Below are 22,617 nucleotides of genomic sequence, written 5' to 3'. Positions count from 1 at the left end.
AGTCCTGACTAGGAGAGCATGAGCTGCTGTGCAGATAAATGTGTGTAAAGCAGTAATTTATTCAATTTATTCATGTTCAGCTGTAATCCCCTCTGGTCCCAGAAGTTCCTCCTCAAGCCTTTTGGTGACCAACAGAGGACAGTGTGACAGTAGCTCTAGCTCGGTGTGAAGGAGGCTTCCTGACTCTCTTTGTGCACAATCACAGCCCTCCTCCCCATAAACCTGTAAATAATTAGCAGAATTCTTTTTACGACCCCTCCCTCTGCCTTAACACCCGCACATCCAACAATCAGCATGCAGGTGGAAACTCATCTGACTGAGTCATTTCACACAGAGAGCCCAGCACTGCCCTGCTACCCTGCAGTGTCAGCTGAGTGTCACCCCTGCCTCCGGGACGCTCCCTCTGTCTCTATTAGCCAGGCTCCAATGATCACCATGCTCCGGGTGCTCAGCTCCTCCCTGCTGTGCACGCAGAGCAGTGATCTAGAGGGGCGTGTCTATGGATCGACCAGCCAGCTCTGGGCCCCCTGAACGCTGGGGCCCCATAGCAGTCGCATGGTCTGCCTCTATGGGCGGTACGCCACTGCGTAGCACCCCATCACTCTCCTTCTTGGTCAAATAGCCCTTACACAGCCTGGAGGTGTGTTTGGGGTCATTGTCCTGTTGAAAAATAAATGATGGTCCAACTAAACGCAAACCGGATGGAATAGCATGCCGCTGCAAGATGCTGTGGTAGCCATGCTGGTTCAGTATGCCTTCAATTTTGAATAAATCCCCAACAGTGTCACCAGCAAAGCACCCCCACACCATCACACCTCCTCCGCCATGCTTCACGGTGGGAACCAGGCATGTAGAGTCCATTCATTCACCTTTTCTGCGTCGCACAAAGACACGGTGGTTGGAACCAAAGATCTCAAATTTGGACTCATCAGACCAAAGCACAGATTTCCACTGGTCTAATGTACATTCCTTGTGTTCTTTAGCCCAAACAAGTCTCTTCTGCTTGTTGCCTGTCCTCAGCAGTGGTTTCCTAGCAGCTATTTTACCATGAAGGCCTGCAGCACAAAGTCTCCTCTTAACAGTTGTTGAAGAGATGTGTCTGCTGCTAGAACTCTGTGTGGCATTGACCTGGTCTCTAATCTGAGCTGCTGTTAACCTGCGATTTCTGAGGCTGGTGACTCGGATAAACTTATCCTCAGAAGCAGAGGTGACTCTTGGTCTTCCTTTCCTGTGGCGGTCCTCATGTGAGCCAGTTTCTTTGTAGCGCTTGATGGTTTTTGCAACTGCACTTGGGGACACATTCAAAGATTGCCCAATTTTTCGTACTGACTGACCTTCATTTCTTAAAGTAATGATGGCCACTCGTTTTTCTTTACTTAGCTGCTTTTTTCTTGCCATACTACAAATTCTAACAGTCTATGCAGTGGGACTATCAGCTGTGTATCCACCTGATTTCTGCACAACACAACTGATGGTCCCAACCCCATTTATAAGGCAAGAAATGCCACTTATGAAACATGACAGGGCACACCTGTGAAGTGAAAACCATTTCCGGTGACTACCTCTTGAAGCTCATCAAGAGAATGCAAAGAGTGTGCAAAGCAGTCATCAAAGCAAAAGGTGGCTACTTTGAAGAACCTAGAATATAAGACTTATTTTCAGTTGTTTCACTCTTTTTTGTTAAGTATATAATTCCACATGTGTTAATTCATAGTTTTGATGCCTTCAGTGTGAAAGTACAATTTTCAAAGTCATGAAAATACAGAAAAATCTTTAAATGAGAAGGTGTGTCCAAACTTTTGGTGTGTACTGTATACCACGATAGGGATGAGGGGTACCATGCATACCAGGATGAGGGATGGGGTACCATGCATACCAGGATAGGGATGAGGAGTGCCATGCATACCAGGATGGGGGATAAGGGCCCATGCATACCAGGATAAGTCTGAGAGGGCCATTCATACCAGGATTGGGTATGAAAGAGCCATGCATACCAGGATGAGGGATGAGGGGTGCCATGCATTCCAGGAATTGGGATGAGGGGTGCCATGCATACCAGGATTGGGGGTGAGGGGTGCCATGCATACCAGGATTGGGGGTGAGGGGTGTCATGCATACCAGGATTGGGGGTGAAGGGTGCAATGCATACGAGGATGTGGATAAAGGGTATCATGCATACCAGGATAAGGATGAGGGGTGCCATGCATACCAGGATAGGGATGAGGGGTGCCATGCATACAGGGATAGGGATGAGGTGTGATAGGCATCCCAGGATAGGATGGGGGCACAAATACCAGGATGGGGGCAGCACAAATACCAGGATGGGGGCAGCACATACCAATAAAAATGCTCACCACCCGGGCTTAGAACGGGTTCAATAGCTAGTATTATATAAAGCCAGCAGCCATCACTCCTAACTCCTCCTAACACATGCATGTTCCATTTGGCTGAGCATGTGTGTGCTCATATCTGAGAAAAAGCATGAAGACCCCTAAACACATTAGTGCAAAGTCAGCTGAACCTGCCAATTTACTATATCTCACGTGTATTGTGGGGCTCTCAACCCATGACAAATGGCAATGTCCCATAGTTTTGTTTTAAGCTTTTGCTTTGAAAGTTAAGTCGTGCCTGGCAGTCAACTACTCCTCTTTCTCCTTAAAAACTGCACGCCTATTTAGGCAGAACCACCTACATGTGTATAGGGAGTACAGGCAAGATGGCTGACTGCCCTTCCTGCATTATACAAACATGACTTATATGTGTAGGCTCTGCTGTTTATGATTTTTGCAGGACTTTTACTGTTCCAATCAAAATTTTTGAACCCCCATTAAAAATTAGGTTTCTTTGCAAAATTCACAAACTTTCTACTGTTTCCAATAAACCAATCAAACAAGAACAGTGTAAATGAGGCAAAATAAATAATATAACATCACTACTGCATAAGAGGCCACTAATAATGGAGATTATACAGAAACTTTTATAGATTGTTCTTCTTTTTATTTTTCCATAAATTATGTTATTATCATGGAAGGTGATGGAGCAGATGATGATGATGACTCCACTCCTCAGGCCTCGGCTTGCACTTGTGCTGTTTTTAGAAATCCAGGTCTGCATCACACATGACGGAGAGGAGAAGAACAGGAATGTTTTCCTGGATCCCTCTAGGATGTTCATCCTACAACACTGCGTTCAACCATATGGCCTTCTGTCTGTCCATGTCCAGGCAGGTGAAGGAGCAGCCGCTTCCTTCTGTTTGTCCATGTCCAGGTGGGTGAAGGAGCAGCCGCTTCCTTCTGTCTATCCATGTCCAGGTGTGTGAAGGAGCAGCTGCTTCCTTCAGGATATCCATATCCGATTAATGAAGGAGCAGCCGCTTCCTTCTGTCTGTCCATTTCCACCACATTGTAGATGAGTCATCCAGATGGTGACATAGCAAGTATGACTGAAAGAATTCCTACAATTTCAGCCCATAATTACTTACTATGTTGATCCAGAGGAAGGCGAAAAATAACCCCGAAGACTAGTTGTTGGATAATCCTCTTATCAGGGGAAAAAAATTCCTCCCTGACCCCAAATATGGCGATCGGAATGTATCCCTGGATGGTTGGTGCTCGAATGTATTTGGATGTTATGTGGTGGAAGCTCGGTAGGTTTGTCAAAGTCCGGTAAATAAGAAAGTCCAGTGTAGTTGTATCGTCCGATTAAAGGTTCATTCCTAGATGTTGCTGGAATGGGGCTGATTTCTCTCAGCCTAATACTCCTGTAAGAAGAGAAATTTACACGTCTGAGAATCAGCCCCTCACATACAGTATATACTGTATACAGGGGGTGTAAGGATAAAGTGTATAGTGTGTATGTGTGTTACTGGGCAGTGATATACAGTCATATGAAAAAGTTTGGGCACCCCTATTAATCTTAAGCTTAATGTTTTATAAAAATTGGTGTTTTTGCAACAGCTATTTCAGTTTGATATATGTAATAACTGTTGGACACAGTAATGTTTCTGCCTTGAAATGAGGTTTATTGTACTAACAGTAAATGTGCAATCTGCATTCAAACAAAATTTGAAAGGTGCATAAGTATGGGCACCCTTATCATTTTCTTGTTTTAAATACTCCTACCTACTTTTTACTGACTTACTAAAGCACTTTTTTTGGTTTTGTAACCTCATGGAGCTTTGAACTTTATAGCCAGGTGTATGCAATCATGAGAAAAGCTACTTAAAGTGGCCACTTGCAAGTTGTTCTCCTGTTTGAATCTCCTCTGAAGAATGGCATCATGTGCTCCTCAAAACAACTGTCAAATGATCTGAAAACAAAGATTATTCAACATAGTTGTTCAGGTGAAGCATACAAAAAGCTGTCTCAGAGATTTAACCTGTCAGTTTCCACTGTGAGGAACATAGTAAGGAAATGGAAGAACACAGGGACAGTTCTTGTTAAGGCCAGAAGTGGCAGGCCAAGAAAAACATCAGAAAGGCAGAGAAGAAGAATGGTGAGATCAGTCAAGGACAATCCTCAGACCACCTCCAGAGAGCTGCAGCATCAACTTGCTGCAGATGGTGTCACTGTGCATCGGTCAACTATACAAGGCACTTTGCACAAGGAGAAGCTGTATGGGAGAGTGATGCGAAAGAAGCCGTTTCTGCAAGCACGCCACAAACAGAGTTGGCTGAGGTATGCAAAAGCACATTTGGAGAAGCCAATTTCTTTTTGGAAGAAGGTCCTGTGGACTGATGAAATCAAGATTGAGTTATTTGGTCATACAAAAAGGCGTTATGCATGGTGGCAAAAAAACACAGCATTCCAAGAAAAACACTTGCTACCCACAGTAAAATTTGGTGGAGGTTCCATCATGCTTTGGGGCTGTGTGGTCAATGCTGGCACTGGGAATCTTGTTAAAGTTGAGGGACGCATGGATTCCACTCAGTATCAGCAGATTCTTGACAATAGTGTTCAAGAATCAGTGATAAATATGAAGTTACAAAGTGGATGGATCTTTCAGCAAGACAATGATCCAAAACACAGCTCCAAATCTACTCAGGCATTCATGCAGAGGAACAACTACAATGTTCTGGAATGGCCATCCCAGTCCCCAGACCTGAATATCATTGAACATCTGTGGGATCATTTGAAGAGGGCTGTCCATGCTCGGCGACCATCAAACTTAACTGAACTGGAATTGTTTTGTAAAGAGGAATGGTCAAAAATACCTTCATCCAGGATCCAGGAACTCATTAAAAGCTACAGGAAGCGACTAGAGGCTGTTATTTTTGCAAAAGGAGGATCTACTAACTATTAATGTCACTTTTCTGGTGAGGTGCCCATACTTATGCACCTGTCAAATTTTGTTTGAATGCAGATTGCACATTTTCTGTTAGTACAATGAACCTCATTTCAAGGCAGAAACATTACTGTATCCAACAGTTATTACATATATCAAACTGAAATAGCTGTTGCAAAAACACCAATTTTTATAGAACATTAAGCTTAAGATTAATAGGGGTGCCCAAACTTTTTCATATGACTGTAGATGTCCCTATATAATATACTTACAGAAGTCCCATGGGAATGGTGGATCGGCTGTGCCGGATTCCACTTTGCTCCAGTCTATGGAGTTGAAGAACGGATGGGATCTGATGGACGATATAATAGCCAATCGGGAAAATGGAATTTTGCAAAGCAGCTGGAAAATGAAAGAGACCATTAGTCATTATATTATTTATTATTAGTAGCAAGTTATTACACAATGTCTATGAACTGTCCACATCTTATGTTCATATCTTCTTATCACCCTCCATCATCCGTCTTCATCTGATCCTACTCACCCCTTCCATGATATCGATGGCATCAGGGCAGATGCTTGGTGGATAACAAGGAACATCATTCTGCAGTGATTCGCAATATTCCTCTTTTGAGCCGAGGCTATAGAACGGCTGATTACCTACAATCATCGTAAATAGTAGGGCGCCAAAGGAAAATAAGTCCACCTGATAGTTGTGGTCTTCTCCATACATTATCTGTGGGAACATGAGACAGGAGATGAGCTGAATACACTGGTGAGGGGATTTACGCACAGGCCATGAGGACCGGTCTGTGATTAGATATGAGCAGGATACATAGGCATCAGAGTATTACTCAGTCCTATCAGCATCAGTCAGACGGAGGTTCCTTACCTCTGGTGCAGCGTAACCAATAGAGCCTACTAATTCATTAAATGTTTCCTTCTCAAACACTTTTATTGCTGATGAGCCAAAGTCTGCGATTTTGATGTGTCCGATGTCATCTAGGAGAATGTTCTCAGGCTTCAGGTCACTGCAGGAGAAGGAGCAGATATTGATTGTGAGGAGGATAATTCATGAAAAGAACTTTATACAATAGATATGTAAGGAAGGAGACAACAGGGAGTCAGAGGTGATATATTTATGTCTGTAGCTGAACTGATTACCGATGTATGATGCCTTTTTCATGAAGATATTGGATTCCGCAGACCATCTCTGCCGCAAAGAGCCTATGGAGAATAAAGTAGAGGATCAGTGGTTACACACACAATCATACAGAGAGCATGAGGAGATCACACACCTGTCCCATGCACATGCACATCTTCATTTTCTCCTGTTGTCATTGTCCATTGCTGGGATTGCAATGTACGGGCAACAGATTATTAGGATTCAGTTATAAGACATTTACCTTGTTGCCTTTATATCATGTTATTGATTTTTCCATGTGATCAAACAGGTCTCCTCCAGCCATGTAGTCCATCGCTATGATGTATTGATTAGGTGTCTCCATAAATCCCCGCAGAGAGGTTAGGAAGCGGCACCCAGTGGCCCTTTTCAGGACTTCTATCTCAGTAATGACTTTGTCCTCAGCACGACGACTCTTGTCCATGATTTTGACAGCCAGCAGTTCTTCACTGATCGGATCTGATGCCAAGATGACCTGAAGGAAAATCACAACAGATCAGACCAAACTCTGTCATCCCACAGGAATCAGTCAAATGCAGAGCTGTATAATGTGCGTCTCATGGACCGAGACAGCAAAAAGGCAGTCCCAATGCCACCGCTATCCGCACATCCTCAGTATGCAGGCACAGGTAAATACATTGGTGGAAGAGGGGCTGACAGCTACTTCTTCCACCAATCAGCATGTGAGACAGCAGACGTGATGACTTCATTGCATCGTGTCTGCTGTATGGAAAGTCAGTTCACCGGAGACAGGAGCAAAGTGTTGGGGGAACGGGACCGAGGTGAATATGTGCTGGTTTCTTTTTTTTCCCCATATATGTATGAGATGCTTGCATGTATATAGGAGGCCATGAGGGACTCATACTGTATGTAACAGGCAATGTGAGGGCTCATACTGTATATAGGAGGCAATGTGGGGGCTCATACTGTATATAAGAGGCAATGTTGAGGCTCATACTGTATATAAGAGGCAATGTGGGTGCTCATACTGTAAATAGGAGGCAATGTGGGGACTCATACTGTAAATTTGAGGCAATGTGGGGCTCATACTGTAAATAGGAGGCAATGTGGGGGCTTATACTGTATATAGGATGCAATGTGGGGGCTCATACTGTATGTAGGAGGCGATGTGGGGGTTCAAACTGTATATAAGAGGCAATGTGGAGGCTCATACTGTATATAAGAGACAATGTGGAGCTCATACTGTATATAGGAGACAATGTGTAGGCTCATACTGTATAAAGAGAGGTAATGTGGGGCTCATATTTTATATAGGGTCTATGTGAGGGCTCATAATGTATATAAAGAGGCTATGTGTGGGCTCGCGCTGTATATAGAGAGGCTATGTGGAGGCTTAAACTGTATACAGGTGGCAATGTGGGGGCTCATACTTTAAGGGGCAATTTTGGGGCTCATACTGTATATAGAGGGCTGTGTGTGGGCTCATACTGTATATAGAGAAGCTATGTGGGGGCTTACACTTTACGTAGGAAATTGTGTGGGGGTTCATACTGTAAATAGGGGGCTGTTATTGGTCTCATACGGTATATAGGGGGATGTCAGCATACTTAATTTTGCTCAATATTAAGTGATAATATAAAATACTAATTATAATTGTAATAAATATGTTAATTTTAATATTGAGCAGAAAAGATTGGGGAACACGGAAGAATAGAAATTCACACTTACTTTTCCGAAGCCTCCCTCTCCAAGATCTTCATGGAATTCGAGATTGGAAAGGTCAATATGATTTTCTGTGCCAACCAATTCTCGAAAGGGTAAAATACGGAAACTGGCTTCATCAAGGTCTTGTACTGGCATGACCTCTCTGCCGGAGGGTGTCTCAACGCTTCCATCTGCTGAGATGATAAAAGAGTTATTGATAAATATAAATACATTACATTTTTAATCAAATTTCTGTAATTAAGCAGAAAATGTCTAATGTTTGTGCCCTGATTCATCTAAACTGTCGAATGTAGAAAAAATGTTCCTGTTGCCAATAGCAACCAATCATAGCTCAGATTCCATTTTTTCACATTCTATGGAACAGTGAAAGCTGCATTGTGATGGGTTGCTGTGGCAACAAGGAAAGTATTTCTGCAATTTTGATAATCAAGGCCTGTCAACCCCCAGTCTATTATATTAAACTGTTTCCATCTTACCTGGAGCATCTTTATCCAGTGATGTGTGTGGTGGGGAAACAATCAGGTGTTTGGTCTCTGGGATGGAGATGTTCTCATCTGGTGACCTGGCCCTTTGTAATGCACCATTCCCATTGACAATGGGGTTGGCATAGAAAAGACATCTCCTACATTGGACAACCCAGTCTCTGTTGCTTCTGATTCTCTTCTTGGCTGCCGCTCTTTGTAGGTTTTGAGTCTCTTGGCTTCCAGAACTGGAGAATGAGACATGTCTGGGTCTTCCTTGGCCAACCTCTTCCAGCTCTAACTCTATGCTGATGATATTTCTTCGCTTATTGAGGATGGCATCTTTGTTCCTCCTCCTAATTTCAGGGACAAGTTCTCCGATTTTTTTCATGGAGATAAGAATGGCCCTGTGAAGTTGATTATCTGCGGAGTCTGCAGAGTCAGATTCCATGAGGTTCTCCATTTTCCTTTTCTCTGTAAGGATCTCATGTCTCTTGATCTTTCTCATTTTCTCCAAATTCTGTCTTTTGGACGCCCTTTCTGAGGCGTCAGTGTCCATGTCCGGTACTATAAAGTCTTTTCGCCCTAAAGCGAACAGTGGTTTTTGCTCTTCAGCAATTCCTCTCCTCTGTCTTAGAACCCGATCTCTTTGGGCTTTTCTCCTCTCTTCCTCCATTATAAAATTAGCTTTTGCTTTTTTTACAACGAAACGCATAGCAACTACCTCACCCTCGAAAGTCTGCAAGGCAGTGACTTCTCTTAGGCCGGAACACTGGGATATAGAAGGTGATGATGTCATAATACCAATTATGACATGTATTTAATTGTGATGTCATCAGACTAAGGTCCTATTTTGCGTTCATGAGGTCACAATGGGGACATTATACCAGGACTTTAGTTTATAATTTTGTCATTAAATGAAGTAACACTTGTTAAATGGTGATCTTTTATCTCCATATTAGCAGAATCCTTCATTCGGTCTGTTTTTCTCCATATTCTTTTATTGTTTAATTCTGTCCAATTATTGTACATTTTGTCATCAGGTCCACAATCTCCATTTTGTGGGGTGTTCACATTTAGCGTGTAAGCTACAGTTTATCCTCCTGGACATTACAGGAGAGCTGTACCTTCCTATATAATGCATTTTTGAACTGTTGACTCCTTTTTGCATTATGTGTCATAGAAGTATCAGGTGGTCTTTGTCATTTTATTCTAGTTCCACCTTGTGACCAGGGCCGGCTTTAGACAAATTGTGGCCCTAGGAAAAATTCAAAGTGGGGCCCCAGGTTCTGAAAAACTGCGCTAACAACAGCATTACAGTCAATTCAGTGCATTGAAGTGAGTTTGGAGCTAATAACAATGTATTTATGCGCCAAGAAGCCACTCAGAAGAAAGACAAAAGGAGTGAAACATATCACAAGGTTGTGTTCTTTGTTGACTACAAGCAGTTAAGCCACTAAAAACACAGTTTCACAGGTTTCCTCACTCTAGTTGTAGCCTACAAAGAACACAGCTTTGTAATATGTTTTAATTCAGTACATGAAAAAAATAATATGTGGAAGATATAAAAAATCAAAAAATATTATTACAACGTTGAATTTTGCATTGAAGGCTTATTTGTCACGCATGCACATTATCATGCAATGTCTTGTGAATACAGTCTTGTCATCTATATGCTTAGTCCGAACAATCATATGTGTGAGATCTTTTCATTACCATCTGTAGATACTTAGAACTTCCTTCATGACAATGTCCCGAAATACACAGCCAGGACAACTAGGGAGTGACTCCGGAAGAAGCATTTCAAAGTCCTGAAGTGGGCTAGGCAGTGTCCAGAACCTAAACCCAATAGAAAATCTTTGGAGGGAGCTGAATCTCAATGTTGCCCAGTGACAGCCCCGAAACCTGAAAGATCTGGAGAAGATCTGTATGGAGGAGTTGGCCAAAATCCCTTCTGCAGTGTGTGCAAACCTGGTCAAGAACTACTGGAAATGTCTGACCTCTGTAATTGCAAAGAAAGGTTTCTGTACCAAATATTAAGTTCTGTTTTTCTATTGTATCAAATATTTATTTCATGCAATAAAATGTAAATGAACTATTTAAAAATCATACAATGTGATTTAGTGTTTTTTTTTAAGATTCTGCCTCTCATAGTTGAAGTGTACCTACTATAAAGATTACAGATCTCTCCATTTTTTGTAGGTGGGAAAACTTGCAAAATCAGCAGTGTATCAAATACTTATTTTCCCCACTGTACATATATATATATATATATATATATATATATATATATATATATATATATATATATATATATGTGTGTGTTCTTAAGCATACATATACTTAAATATATTTACATATATATTTAACAGTTGTATGACAAAGCTGGTAAAAATAATCAATCAAACGCTCCTTGCTGGCAGAAATGCAGGCTGATACTGCCACAAATACAAGTGGAAGATGTGAAAAGTAATAACTTTCCCACCCTGCAATAACTGGCAAGACTTTAGGAAAAATAAAATCTGTTTCCAGTGCTTAATTTATTATTAACTTTAATTCTTGTGAAAATGGAATTGTCCATGAGTGCATCTCACAAGTTTCTGCCGATGAATTTAATGAAACCAGTTGGAACTGAAAAGCCCGGGGTCACCCGCAAAGGTATATAAGAACATTTATATCTGCAGGATCTGCCTCTCACTCTGGTTTATTCTCTGCTCCTCTTATCTTTAAAAACTCATGAATTCATTAAGTAAGCAACTCATCGACAATGAAAAGAAAATTCAAAAATGTGTCCAATAAAAATGTGAAGACAATATTATGATATCATACTTCTATGTAACGGCAGGATTGCTTTAAGTAATATGATCAAAGACTATTGCTCTGATTAGATCCCATAACAATATTTCCAGGTCTGAATTAAGATGCAGTAGTGACATAGGCTATAAGAAGACATATCCATTAACCCTTCTCATGTCAGCTATCTTGCCGGAGCTGCTTTTACCAGCGTTCAGAGATATGCTTTACAGCAACCACCTGGTCCATAGGAAACAAAAAGGGCATTATGGGGATAATCTGTGATCGGTGCAAAGCATCACTGTGTATTTCTTATCTAGTAGCAAACCCGCCCAGCTGATTGACAGGTCAGTGGCTAGTGCACCAGCGCAAACAACCTGTCACGGTGGGTTCTGCAAGGTAGGAAATACAGTACAAGAAGCCAGAAGTGCATTGCCACGCCCCAATGCACTTCCAGACACAACTTCAGAGCCTGATTTCTCACTGATGGGACAGTGCTTTGGAGTCATAAAGGGATCAATTGTCTTATGTTTTAAATAGCCACACAATCTTTGATTGTTTGAGTGAGTTAATGTTTTTGATAGGGTCCCTTTAAATGAAACAATATATAACATCACATAAAACAATTAATGTACATATAAAGCACCATAGCTTAAAAAAATAAATTTAGTGTTAATATAAAACTAGGCTATTGCGCAAGGTGACAAGGTAAAATATTTCACCAGGCAGTTACAAAGATGAATTCACAATTACATTAATTGATATTGATCTACTAAATCCTAAAACTGGCAGTCCAGACTTCATATGTCCATAGATAAATATAAGAATGTCAAAAGTCCATATCCATAACATCCATTCCCGCTGGGCTTGACTATGTGAGTTGAACTCTGCCCGAGCTTCCGAGATAGTGCCCCGGCCGGCAGTTACCGTCCCATTGTCCGTGAATATGTTGGCAGCAGGGGCGTAATGCTTTCGGTCACAGAGAGTACAACTACAACCCAGCCTGTGCGGGAATGCGGCCCACCAACGCCTGCAGCTGGATGTGAGGCTGAAGACACACATTCAGCTGAAATGTATTGCAGCACCGAGACCCATGGGGTCCCTGCACTGCAATACACGCTGCCAGCCAATCAGAGGCCAGCAGCTGACATCAGCCTGAAAGTCACTGGAGGCACATGGCAGTGACATCATGTGCTGCCCGTCACTTGCACGCTGAAATCAGCTGCCGGCTTCTGCGCCGGCTATAGAAGAGTATGCCCCAAGTTGTGGGAGCGGGATGAAGGGTGAGTAGAATTGTTAATTTTTTTAACATTTGATGGAGAAGAGTTGCTTAACAGGGACGTTATTAGTAGAAGAAGCCCATGATGAGGCACATTATACCAGGATGTGGGGACATATATTACTGAAAGGGTCCCAAGATGGGCAACTATATATCAGGATGGAGTACATAATTTACTGGAAGGGGCCCAGGATGTGGGGCATTACACGAGGATGGGGGACATATATTACTGGAATGGTCCCAGGATGGGGGACATATATTACTGGAAAGGGCCCAGGATGGGGGACATATAACTGTCACGGGTGTATCAGATGTGACAGACAGTCGCCCTGCAGTTGGTAGCAGGAGATCTCTACGTTTGGCATTACAGACATCTTCTTAAATGAGAGGCTGTCTCTAGGACCTAGCGGCTACTTCCCTCTGGTAATTAGCTCCCTGGCCTGGGTGTATATATACCTGGTGTGTCTGAAAGGGAGGTGCCGGCTATATTTATTTCTACTTGTGAAGGCTTAGCAAGAGCAGTACTTTGTCCTCTTTGGAGCTTGAGGCCAAGTTCGCATTTGTCTGGAGTCATCTAAAGCTAAGCATTCTCTCCCTTTTTGTCTACCCTTGCTGTCTATAGAGTTTAGTGGAGATCGACTGGTGCTCATCTCCTCCCATCTTTAGCCTTAGCCATATGCCAGGGAAAGTCAGGGTGAGGCACGCATGCAGCGATTGCTGAAGAGGCAATATAGGGATGGTAGTTGAGACAGGGTGACACTAGACCAGACTAGGAGGTCTCCACTTCCCTCCCTTTCCCTAATGTCTGGGCTCCCTTTCCCTCTTCCCTCTGTGCTGCACTAAGTCTTTCCCACACCTGGTGTGACAATATTACTGGAAAGGGCCCAGGATGGGTGACATATATTACTGGAAGGGGCCCAGGATGGGGGACATATATTACTGGAAAGGGCCCAGGACAGGGAATATTGTACCAGGATAGAGGACATAATTTACTGGAAGGTGCCCAGGATGGGGTATATACAGGTGCATCGCAGTAAATTAGAATATCATCAAAAAGTTAATTTATTTCAGTTCTTCAATACAAAAAGTGAAACTCGTAAATTTCCTGGTAGATGGCTGCGCTGACTTTGGTCTTGATAAAACACAGTGGACCTACACCAGCAGATGACATGGCTCCCCAAACCATCACTGATTGTGGAAACTTCACACTAGACCTTAAGCAGCTTGGATTGTGGCCTCTCCACTCTTCCTACAGACTCTGGCACCTTGATTTCCAAATGAAAATTGGAACTCTGGGACCTTTTGGAGTGTGTCAATGACTGCCTTCTGGACATCTGTCAAGTCAGCAGTCTTCACCATGATTGTGGAGCCTGCTGAAACAGACTAAGGGACCTTTTTAAATGCTTATGAAGCCTTTGCAGGTGTTTTTTGTTAATTATTTTAACTTGCTGAGATAATGACTTTGGTGTTTTCATTGGCTGTAAGCCATAATCCTCAACATTAACAGAAATAAACACTTGAAATAGATCACTCTGTTCGTAATAACTCTATATGATATGTGAGTTTCACTTTTTGTATTGAGGAACTGAAATAAATTAACTTTTTGATGATATTCTAATTTTGTGAGATGCACCTATATTACTGGAAGGGGTCCAGGATGGGGAACATTGTACAAGAATAGGGGACATATATTTCTAGAAGGGTTCCAGGATGCAGGGCCTTATAGCAGGAAAGGGAGACATTATACCAGGAAGGGGCCCAAGATGGGGGGCATTATACCAAGAAAGGGAGACATTATACTAGGAAGGGGCCCAGGATGGAGGACATTATACCAGGAAAGGGAGACATTACACCAGGATGGGGGATATTTTTGCTGGAATGTGCCCAGGAAAAGGCCCAAGATGGTGAACATTATACCTGGATGGGGCCCAGGATGGGAGAAATTATTACAGGAAGGGGCCAGGATGGAGGACATTATTACAGGAAGGGGTCAGGATGTGCGACATTATTAAAGAAAAAGATCACAAAATGAGGGACATTATTGCAAGAAGGGGCCAGGATCGGGAACATTATTACAAGATGGGGGACATTGTTACATGAGGGGGTGAACACGTATATTTTCACAGGATCTGGACAAGGGAACCGCATATCTGAAGAACATGCAGGTGGGGGCCCAAGTCCAAATTCACACTGGGGTCCATCGGACTCTAGTCACACCACTGGCTAACAGGTTTCCTTTTAATTATTAAGTACTGTTGCTACATTTTCTTATCATTTTTAACATTTTTAAAAGGCTATCCGGACATAAATCATTAATATCAGATCTTGTTTGTATTATTTTGCTCTGTACAGGCCCTGCCGCTGATAATTTCATGTACAATATATACGGTAATTGAATGTTTTGTTGACTTTACAGTTTTTTATATCATTTCCAATTTTCCATTTTTAAGGCACTTATCATTTACATGTTCCTAATATTATCTTGAGCACTGGCCATAGTCTTTTTGCTATAATCGATACTTAGTCATTTGTCTCTCCAGCAGTGCTGTAGTTATCCAAGGTTTTTTGATAACCAAATGCTATTTTCCCTGAACAGTTTCCACGCATTAGATAACGATCCATGTTTTCATTGGTGAGCAATGTGTATAAAAACCTTCTTCCCAAATTTGAGGGTCTCGCACAGCTCATATTGAAGTAGAATGGCAATACTTTGTCTCTTGTCTTTCACTGCCCTTTTGGGCGCAACCTATGGTATGTAAATATTGGAGTATAGGCACTCGTTTCATTAATGTCTCTGTACTTTTTCCTTAAGATTTATTTTGGAAACTGGAATTGTATCTTCGTATATTTGGAAACAATGTAACTTTTTTAGAAAACATGGTGATTGTGCTGATACGTTGTTGCTCTCTAAAGGATTAGGTTTAGTACTTGATCCTGCAATATACAATACTCTATATAAGGATCAATCATGGAAAAGGGAGCTCCTTATTAAGTAATTGGAATTAAGTAATTATTCTATATTTTAACTTTTTTTAGGATGTGGAATTCCAGCTATCCAGCCTGTCCTTACAGGATATTCTAGAATTGTGAATGGGGAGGAAGCTATTCCAGGATCATGGCCATGGCAAGTCTCCCTTCAGGTAATATCAAAATCTTTTAACTCCTTCCATAAGACAATAGGTGATCGATTCAAAGCAGAATCCGTTCTTCCTCCAATTTGGGCTGCTTCACTAATTCTGGAACAGCTTTTGTTTTTTTTCTTCTGTACCCCTCTGTTCAAAGTTACGCCCTGGGTAATAATTGTGCAAATTATCTCTTCAACCAACTGGGCATATTCCAAAAAACTTCTGTCATAGAGGAGAAAAAGTAAACACTCACAGAGAAGTTCTATTGTATGCGCCCAGTTGGTTGAAGGGAAAATTTGCCCCTTATTACCAGAACGGCATAACTTTGGAAGGGAGCACAGAAAGAAAAAACGGTTCCAAAACGAATGAGAAAGCAACAATTGGAGGAGAAACTCAGTTTAAATAATAAAAAAAAACTAGCGAAAGGTTCTCTTTCAAGAGATTTTCTGGGGTGAAAAGAAAAGTCTGCAGTCACTATTTATGACTGACGACTACCAAGTCATGATAATGTCCAATGCCCTCACGGTCACGATTCCACTGTATGCCCCGAGCGAGTGGTTGGTCAGGTTGACCCCATGTATGTGATTTTGCATACTGGCATTCACCGGTCAACTAGTCTTATCTGGTTTTTCTCAGTAGATGAGAACTGAAAGACACCAGATGCGACTAATTGAGTACCTCCTGACAAAGATAGGAGAAACACAAATTGGACGTAGGACATTTTCTCTGTTACTTTTGTAAGTGGCCTTAATATTTACTTGTCTAAAGTGGTCTATCTTCTGTGAAGTGGAGATTAGAACTATTATATATTATCTTGCTGCATTTAAATAGCCATTTATTTCTTCACTAGTGTTGAGCGAGCACTAAAATGCTCGGGTGCTCGAAGCTCGGGCCGAGCTCACTGTGATACTCGGGTGCTCGACCCGAGCAACGAGCCCAATGTTAGTCTATGGGAGACCCGAACATTTTTGCGGCGGCTCCCCCGGCAGTCTGTAGAAAGCCTAAAAAGTGCCCAAAACGATAGTGACAGTGCTCAAATGACATGGGGACAGCATGGGGATCGCCCCTGGAAGCATTTCTGACCCCCAGGTCACTGCTGTCAACAACGTGGTCAGAGGTATTAAGCCACTTTTACAGGCTCACAATAAAACGTTCAAAAACGAAAGTGAAAGTGCTTTCCTGTGAAATATGTTAACCCCTTAACGACCATGGGTCTTTCTGTTTTTGTGTTTTCCTTTTTTGCTCCCCTTCTTCCCAGAGCCAGAACTTTTTTAATTTTCGTTCAATATGGCCATGTGAGGGCTTATTTTTTGCGGGACGAGTTGTACTTTTAAACACCATCACTGGTTTTACCATATCATGTGCTGGAAAATGGGAAAAAAATTCCAAGTGCAGTGAAACTGCAAAAAAAATGCAATTCCACAGTTGTTTTTTGGGTCCCTTTTTTACCACGTTCACAGATTGCTAAAACTGACCTGCCATCATTATTTTCCAGGTCGTTACGAGTTCATAGACACCAAACATGTATAGGTTCTTTTTTATATAAGTGGTGAAAAAAAAATCCAAAGCGTGCTAAAAAAACAAAAAAAAAATGACGCCATTTTCCGAGACCCTTAGCTTCTCCATTTTTCGGGATCTGGGGCCAGGTGAGGGCTTATTTTTTGCGTGCCGGGCTGATGTTTTTATTGATACCATTTTGGGGTAGATCCGATGTTTTGATCGCCCGTTATTGCATTTTATTGCAAAGTTGTAGCGACCAAAAAAACTAAATTTTTTTCTCGTTACGCCGTTTACTGATTGTATTAATTCCTCTTTTATATTGATAGATCGGGCGATTCTGAACGCGGCGATACCAAATATGTGTATGTGGTTTTTTTTTATATATATATATTTTATTTTGAATGGGGCGAAAGGGGGGTGACTTAAACTTTTATATATTTTTTATTTTTTTTATTTTTTTAAAAACTTTTTTTTTACACTTTCTGCTTGCTTCTATAGTCTCCAGAGGAGACTAGAAGCAGCAGTTGTCTGATTGCTTCTACTGCATACAAGCGATGAGCAGATCGCTTGTATGCAGGAGAAATGCTCACTTGCTATGAGCGCTGACCACTAGGTGGCGCTCATAGCAATTGAGACATGACAACCACAGGCGTCTGCTGCAGACCCTGAGTTGTCATGCCCACCCATTGGTGACCCGCGATCACGTGACGGGGTCACTGATGGGCGGGGCTTAGGACTCCCGGAAGCGCAAGTTAAATGCCACTGTCAGAGATTTAACATGTTAACAGCCGCGGGTGGATTGCGATTCCAATAATCAGCTGACATGTGCTCGCTTCAGTGCGGGCTCACCGCCGGAGCCCTCGCTGAACCGGCCTTCCCGACCTGGTGCATACTATTACTGACCAGGTCGGAAAGGGGTTAAGGAACATCCTTTCCAGGGTAAAGACTTGTGTATAAGGTAAAATAAATAACCAAAAACAAAAATACTCCTCCACACCTTGGGCTATGTTCACAAGTAGCATTTTTTATGCGTTTTTGCACGTTTGTATTGCTTTCAACCGTGACAAATGCATTCACCGGGAAATGTCATTTTAACATTTTACAACCTTATCTGGCCATGTGCTGTGTGACACATGCATACAGTGCTAAAAAGACATGAGAACAGCATGGGGAAGACCCCTGGAAGCATCTCTGACACCCAGGTCACTGCCTAAAAGTGTGCCCATCAGAAGTGATCCCTGCCGCATCAGAAGATGCAGACTTGCAACTATCCCCGTGCAAGTCCTTGTCCCAGGGCAGTGTTCAATTGTACCTCCCCCATAACTTGCAATACAAGCGCAAGTATGCAGCCTGCCACCCACCCACCCCCAGGCTGCAATACCATACTGCTAGCTTGCTTGCACTTGAAATTGGGCCTTTTAGGCATGTGGAGGTGGAATCTGGCCACCACGTCATGGCTGCGTCGGTAGCCTGGTATTCATACTCAGTTCCCAGCCGCCCGGCGGCCGGGTGTCCACGCTTGGTCCCCAGCCGCCAGGGGGCGGCCGGGTGTCCATACTCAGTCCCCAGCTGCCCCGGGGCGGGTGCCCACACACAGTCCCCAGCCGCGTGGGGGTGGCCGGGTGTCCATAAACGGTCCCCAGCCACCCCTATTAGTCCTGGTGCGCCTTATACACAAGCGCGCATACCAAAACATTACCTGTGCCCTCCCCAGTGCATTTAGTGGGAAGAACAGCCTAACCACAAACACGTGGACAAGTGAATGTGGCCAGGAATGGTCCATCTCACTGACGCCTTCACACTGGGTTAATATTGTGGAAGCCGGGACACAGTTGGACACTGGGATGCAACACGTCCTCCAGACATAGAGGATTGCGGGTCCTGGGTCAATCAGGCTTCAACACAAAGTTCAGAAGGTAGACAGCAGCAGTGGTCGGCCTCCTACACAACGAGTAAATTATTCATGATCATGAGGCCATCCACCTCCTTAGCTTTCTGTTCCTTGGAATGCAAGCGCATGTATGTAGTAGCAGCTAGGCCTGAGGTGGTCAGCGTTTTGGCGCATATTCTACCTCCTTCGAGGATTGCTGGATTTTTCCTGCTACTATCCCAGTTCTATGACTCCCGTTAAAACAAAGCTTCAGGTGATGAATGATGGATGAGGTGGTGGCAAAGGAGAAAGAGCAGGAGGAACAGGGACCATTCACATCAATATCAGGCCAGCCAACCACACATGTTTTGTAGGATATGTTTCTGTACCAAAAGGAGCGGTTCAGCTACACAGTTATAAGGCATACAGTGAATGCAATGCCTACCAAAAATTTCGAGGCACTCCAATGCCCCTTGGAAGTGACATGGAGGTCAGAGGGCCTTAACTAAACCGTTTTTTCCATTTATAGCAACTGGGTCTCCTGTACACTGTTGGCCTAAGCAGGGAATGGAAGGCTTTCCAAAAATTATTAGGCACTGCAATGCCCCTTGAAACAGACGTGGATTACAGCGTATTAAAAACCTTCTACCCATTATTGGGGAGTGGGTCTCCCTTAGTGTTCGCCTATGCATTGAAAAGCAAAAGCTGACAAAAATTAGGAGGAAATGCAATGCCCGTTGCAAGAGTCGTGGAGGTTAGAGGTAATTAAAAACAACATGTCAATGCCCCTTGGAAGAGCTGTGGAGCTCAGAGTTGTTTAACAAGACGGTTTTAATGCCCCTTAGAAGAGACGTGGAGTTCAGAGTGGTTTAACAAGACAGTTTTAATGCCCCTTGGAAGAGATGTGGAGGTCACAGTAGCTTAACAAGATGGTTTCAATGCCCCTTGGAAGAGACGTGGAGTTCAGAGTGGTTTAACAAGACAGTTTTAATGCCCCTTGGAAGAGTGGTGGAGGTTACAGTGGAATAAAAAGACAATATCAATGCCCCGTGGAAGAGACGTGGAGGTCACAGTAGCTTAACAAGACGGTTTTAATGCCCCTTGGAAGAGTGGTGGAGGTCACAGTGGAATAAAAAGACAATATCAATGCCCCTTGGAAGAGTGGTGGAGGTTACAGTGGAATAAAAAGACATTATCAACGCCCTGTGGAAGAGACGTGGAGGTCACAGTAGCTTAACAAGACGCTTTTAATGCCCCTTGGAAGAGTGGTGGAGGTCGCAGTGGAATAAAAAGACAATATTAACGACCCTTGGAAGGGACGTGGAGGTCACAGTAGCTTAACAAGACAATTTTAATGCCCCTTACAAGAGCCATGCAGTACAGCATATTAAAAACATTATTCCCATTATTGGGGAGTGGGTCTCCCATAGTCTTTGCCTATGCCTTCCAAGCAAAAGCTGCCAAAAATTAGGAAGGGGGAACTTGCAATGTCCCTTACAAGAGCCATGCAGTACAGCATATTAAAAACATTATTCCCATTATTGGGGAGTGGGTCTCCCATAGTCTTTGCCTATGCCTTCCAAGCAAAAGCTGCCAAAAATTAGGACAGAGGAACTTGCAATGCTGGTAACATGGACCACGGTCACCCTGGTGGTATAGTGGTCGTGGAGGCTGAGGATAAGGAGAAGAGCAAAAAACAGCCGAAATGAGGAAGCGTATACCCATGTGTGGGTGTGAAGCGATGCATGGAAATACACCTCCCGAAATAACACAGTGGATTTGACTTTATGTTACTCTGCTGTCATTTGGTGGTGATGAGAAGTCTGGCCCAATCCAGCCCTTGTTCATTTTGATAAGGGTCAGCTTGCCAGCATTGTCAGTTGACAGGCGAGTGCGCTTATCAGTTATAATTCCCCCAGCGGCACTAAAAACACGCTCCGATAACACGCTAGCGGCGGGACAGGCCAGGACCTCAAAGGCATACAGAGTGAGTTCATTCCAAGTGTCCAGCTTGGATACCCAATAATTAAAAGGCACAGAGGAATCATGGAGGACGCTGGTACTCCCTCACCATCTTTTGAAACTTTCCACTCCTTGTGAGAGTACCCTGCGCCTCAGGGCCTGTAAGCTGAGCAGGTCTCAGAAAACTGTCCTAGAACATTGACAGTGTTCCCCTGCCTCTGCTGGATTGGAGTTGCGTCTCTCTTGCCTGTATGCCTTAGTTGGGCAGCGAACTGTGACCTCTGCCGCTACCGTGTTCAGATGGGAATTTTTTTAATTGTTCTGCAGCAAGGGCCTTCTGGTACTGCCCCATTTTTGTAGACCTCTCCAACTCAGGAATAAGAGAGTGAAAGTTCTCCTTGTAGAGGGGGTCTAAAAGTGTCATCAACCAGTAATGACTGTCACCCAACATTTTGACAATGCGAGGGTCACGGTTAAGGCAGCGCAACATAAAGTCAGCCATGGGTGCCAGACTGGTAACGGGCAAGACTTCCGTGTCCTCACCAAGATGACGACTGATAGTGTTGAGCGATCACTAAAATGCTCGGGTGCTCGAAGCTCGGGCCGAACTTACCGTGATACTCGGGTGCTCGACCCGAGCAACAAGCCTAATGTTAGTCTATGAGAGACCCGAGCATTTTTGCGGCAGCACCCCCGACAGTCTGTAGAAAGCCTAAAAAGTGCCCAAAACGATAGTGACAGTGCTCAAAAGACACGGGGGCAGCATGGGGATCGCCCCTGGAAGCATTTCTGACCCCCAGGTCACTGCTGTCAACAACGTGGTCAGAGGTGTTAAGCCACTTTTGCGGGCTCACAATAAAACGTTCAAAAACTAAACTGAAACGGTTTTCCTGTGAAATATGTTAAGGAATTTCCTTTCCAGGGTAAAAACTTGTGTATAAGGTAAAATAAATAAACAAAAACAAAAATACTCCTCCACACCTTGGGCTATGTTCACAAGTAGCATTTTTCATGCGTTTTTTGCACTTTTGTATTGCTTTCAACCGTGACAAATGCGTTCACCGGGAAATGTCATTTTAACATTTTACAACCTTATCTGGCCATGTGCTGTGTGACACATGCATACAGTGCTGAAAAGACAAGGGATCAGCATGGGGAAGACCCCTGGAAGCATCTCTGACCCCCAGGACAGTGTCTAAAAGTGTGCCCATCAGAAGTGATCCTTGCCGCATCAGAAGATGCAGACTTGCAACTATCCCCATGCAAGTCATTGTCCCAGGGCAGTGTTCAATTGTACCTCCCCCATTCCTTGCAATGCAAGCGAAAATATGCAGCCAACCACCCACCCACCCGCAGGCTGCAATACCATACTGCTAGCTTTCACTTGAAATGGGGCCTTTTAGTTTGGAGGAGGCCGAAGCTGGCCACTACCTCATGGCCACTTCGGCAGCAAGGTATCCATACTCCTGCCCTCA

The 22,617-nt window shown here is 43.4% G+C and overlaps 1 protein-coding gene across 1 annotated transcript in view; it reads left to right on the top strand.

The window, feature by feature from the left end:
* The first annotated feature begins 15,352 nt into the window (after window positions 1-15,352).
* The window catches only part of LOC141174674 (chymotrypsinogen 2-like), a 141,264-nt gene continuing 133,999 nt past the window's right edge, over window positions 15,353-22,617 (top strand). The window contains exons 1-2 of the mRNA XM_073659596.1: window positions 15,353-15,436; window positions 15,722-15,825. Coding sequence (XP_073515697.1) covers window positions 15,385-15,436; window positions 15,722-15,825 — 156 coding nt within the window. The 5' untranslated portion in view covers window positions 15,353-15,384. The remainder of the gene's footprint in view (window positions 15,437-15,721; window positions 15,826-22,617) is intronic.

This window comes from Phyllobates terribilis, unplaced genomic scaffold (genome assembly GCF_046119375.1).
Source record: "Phyllobates terribilis strain yellow unplaced genomic scaffold, ASM4611937v1 Scaffold_13__5_contigs__length_258822181, whole genome shotgun sequence".
Taxonomy (NCBI): domain Eukaryota; kingdom Metazoa; phylum Chordata; class Amphibia; order Anura; family Dendrobatidae; genus Phyllobates; species Phyllobates terribilis.
The sequence above is the reverse complement of the archived record's forward strand: the minus strand, read 5'-3'. Positions and strand labels throughout refer to the sequence as shown.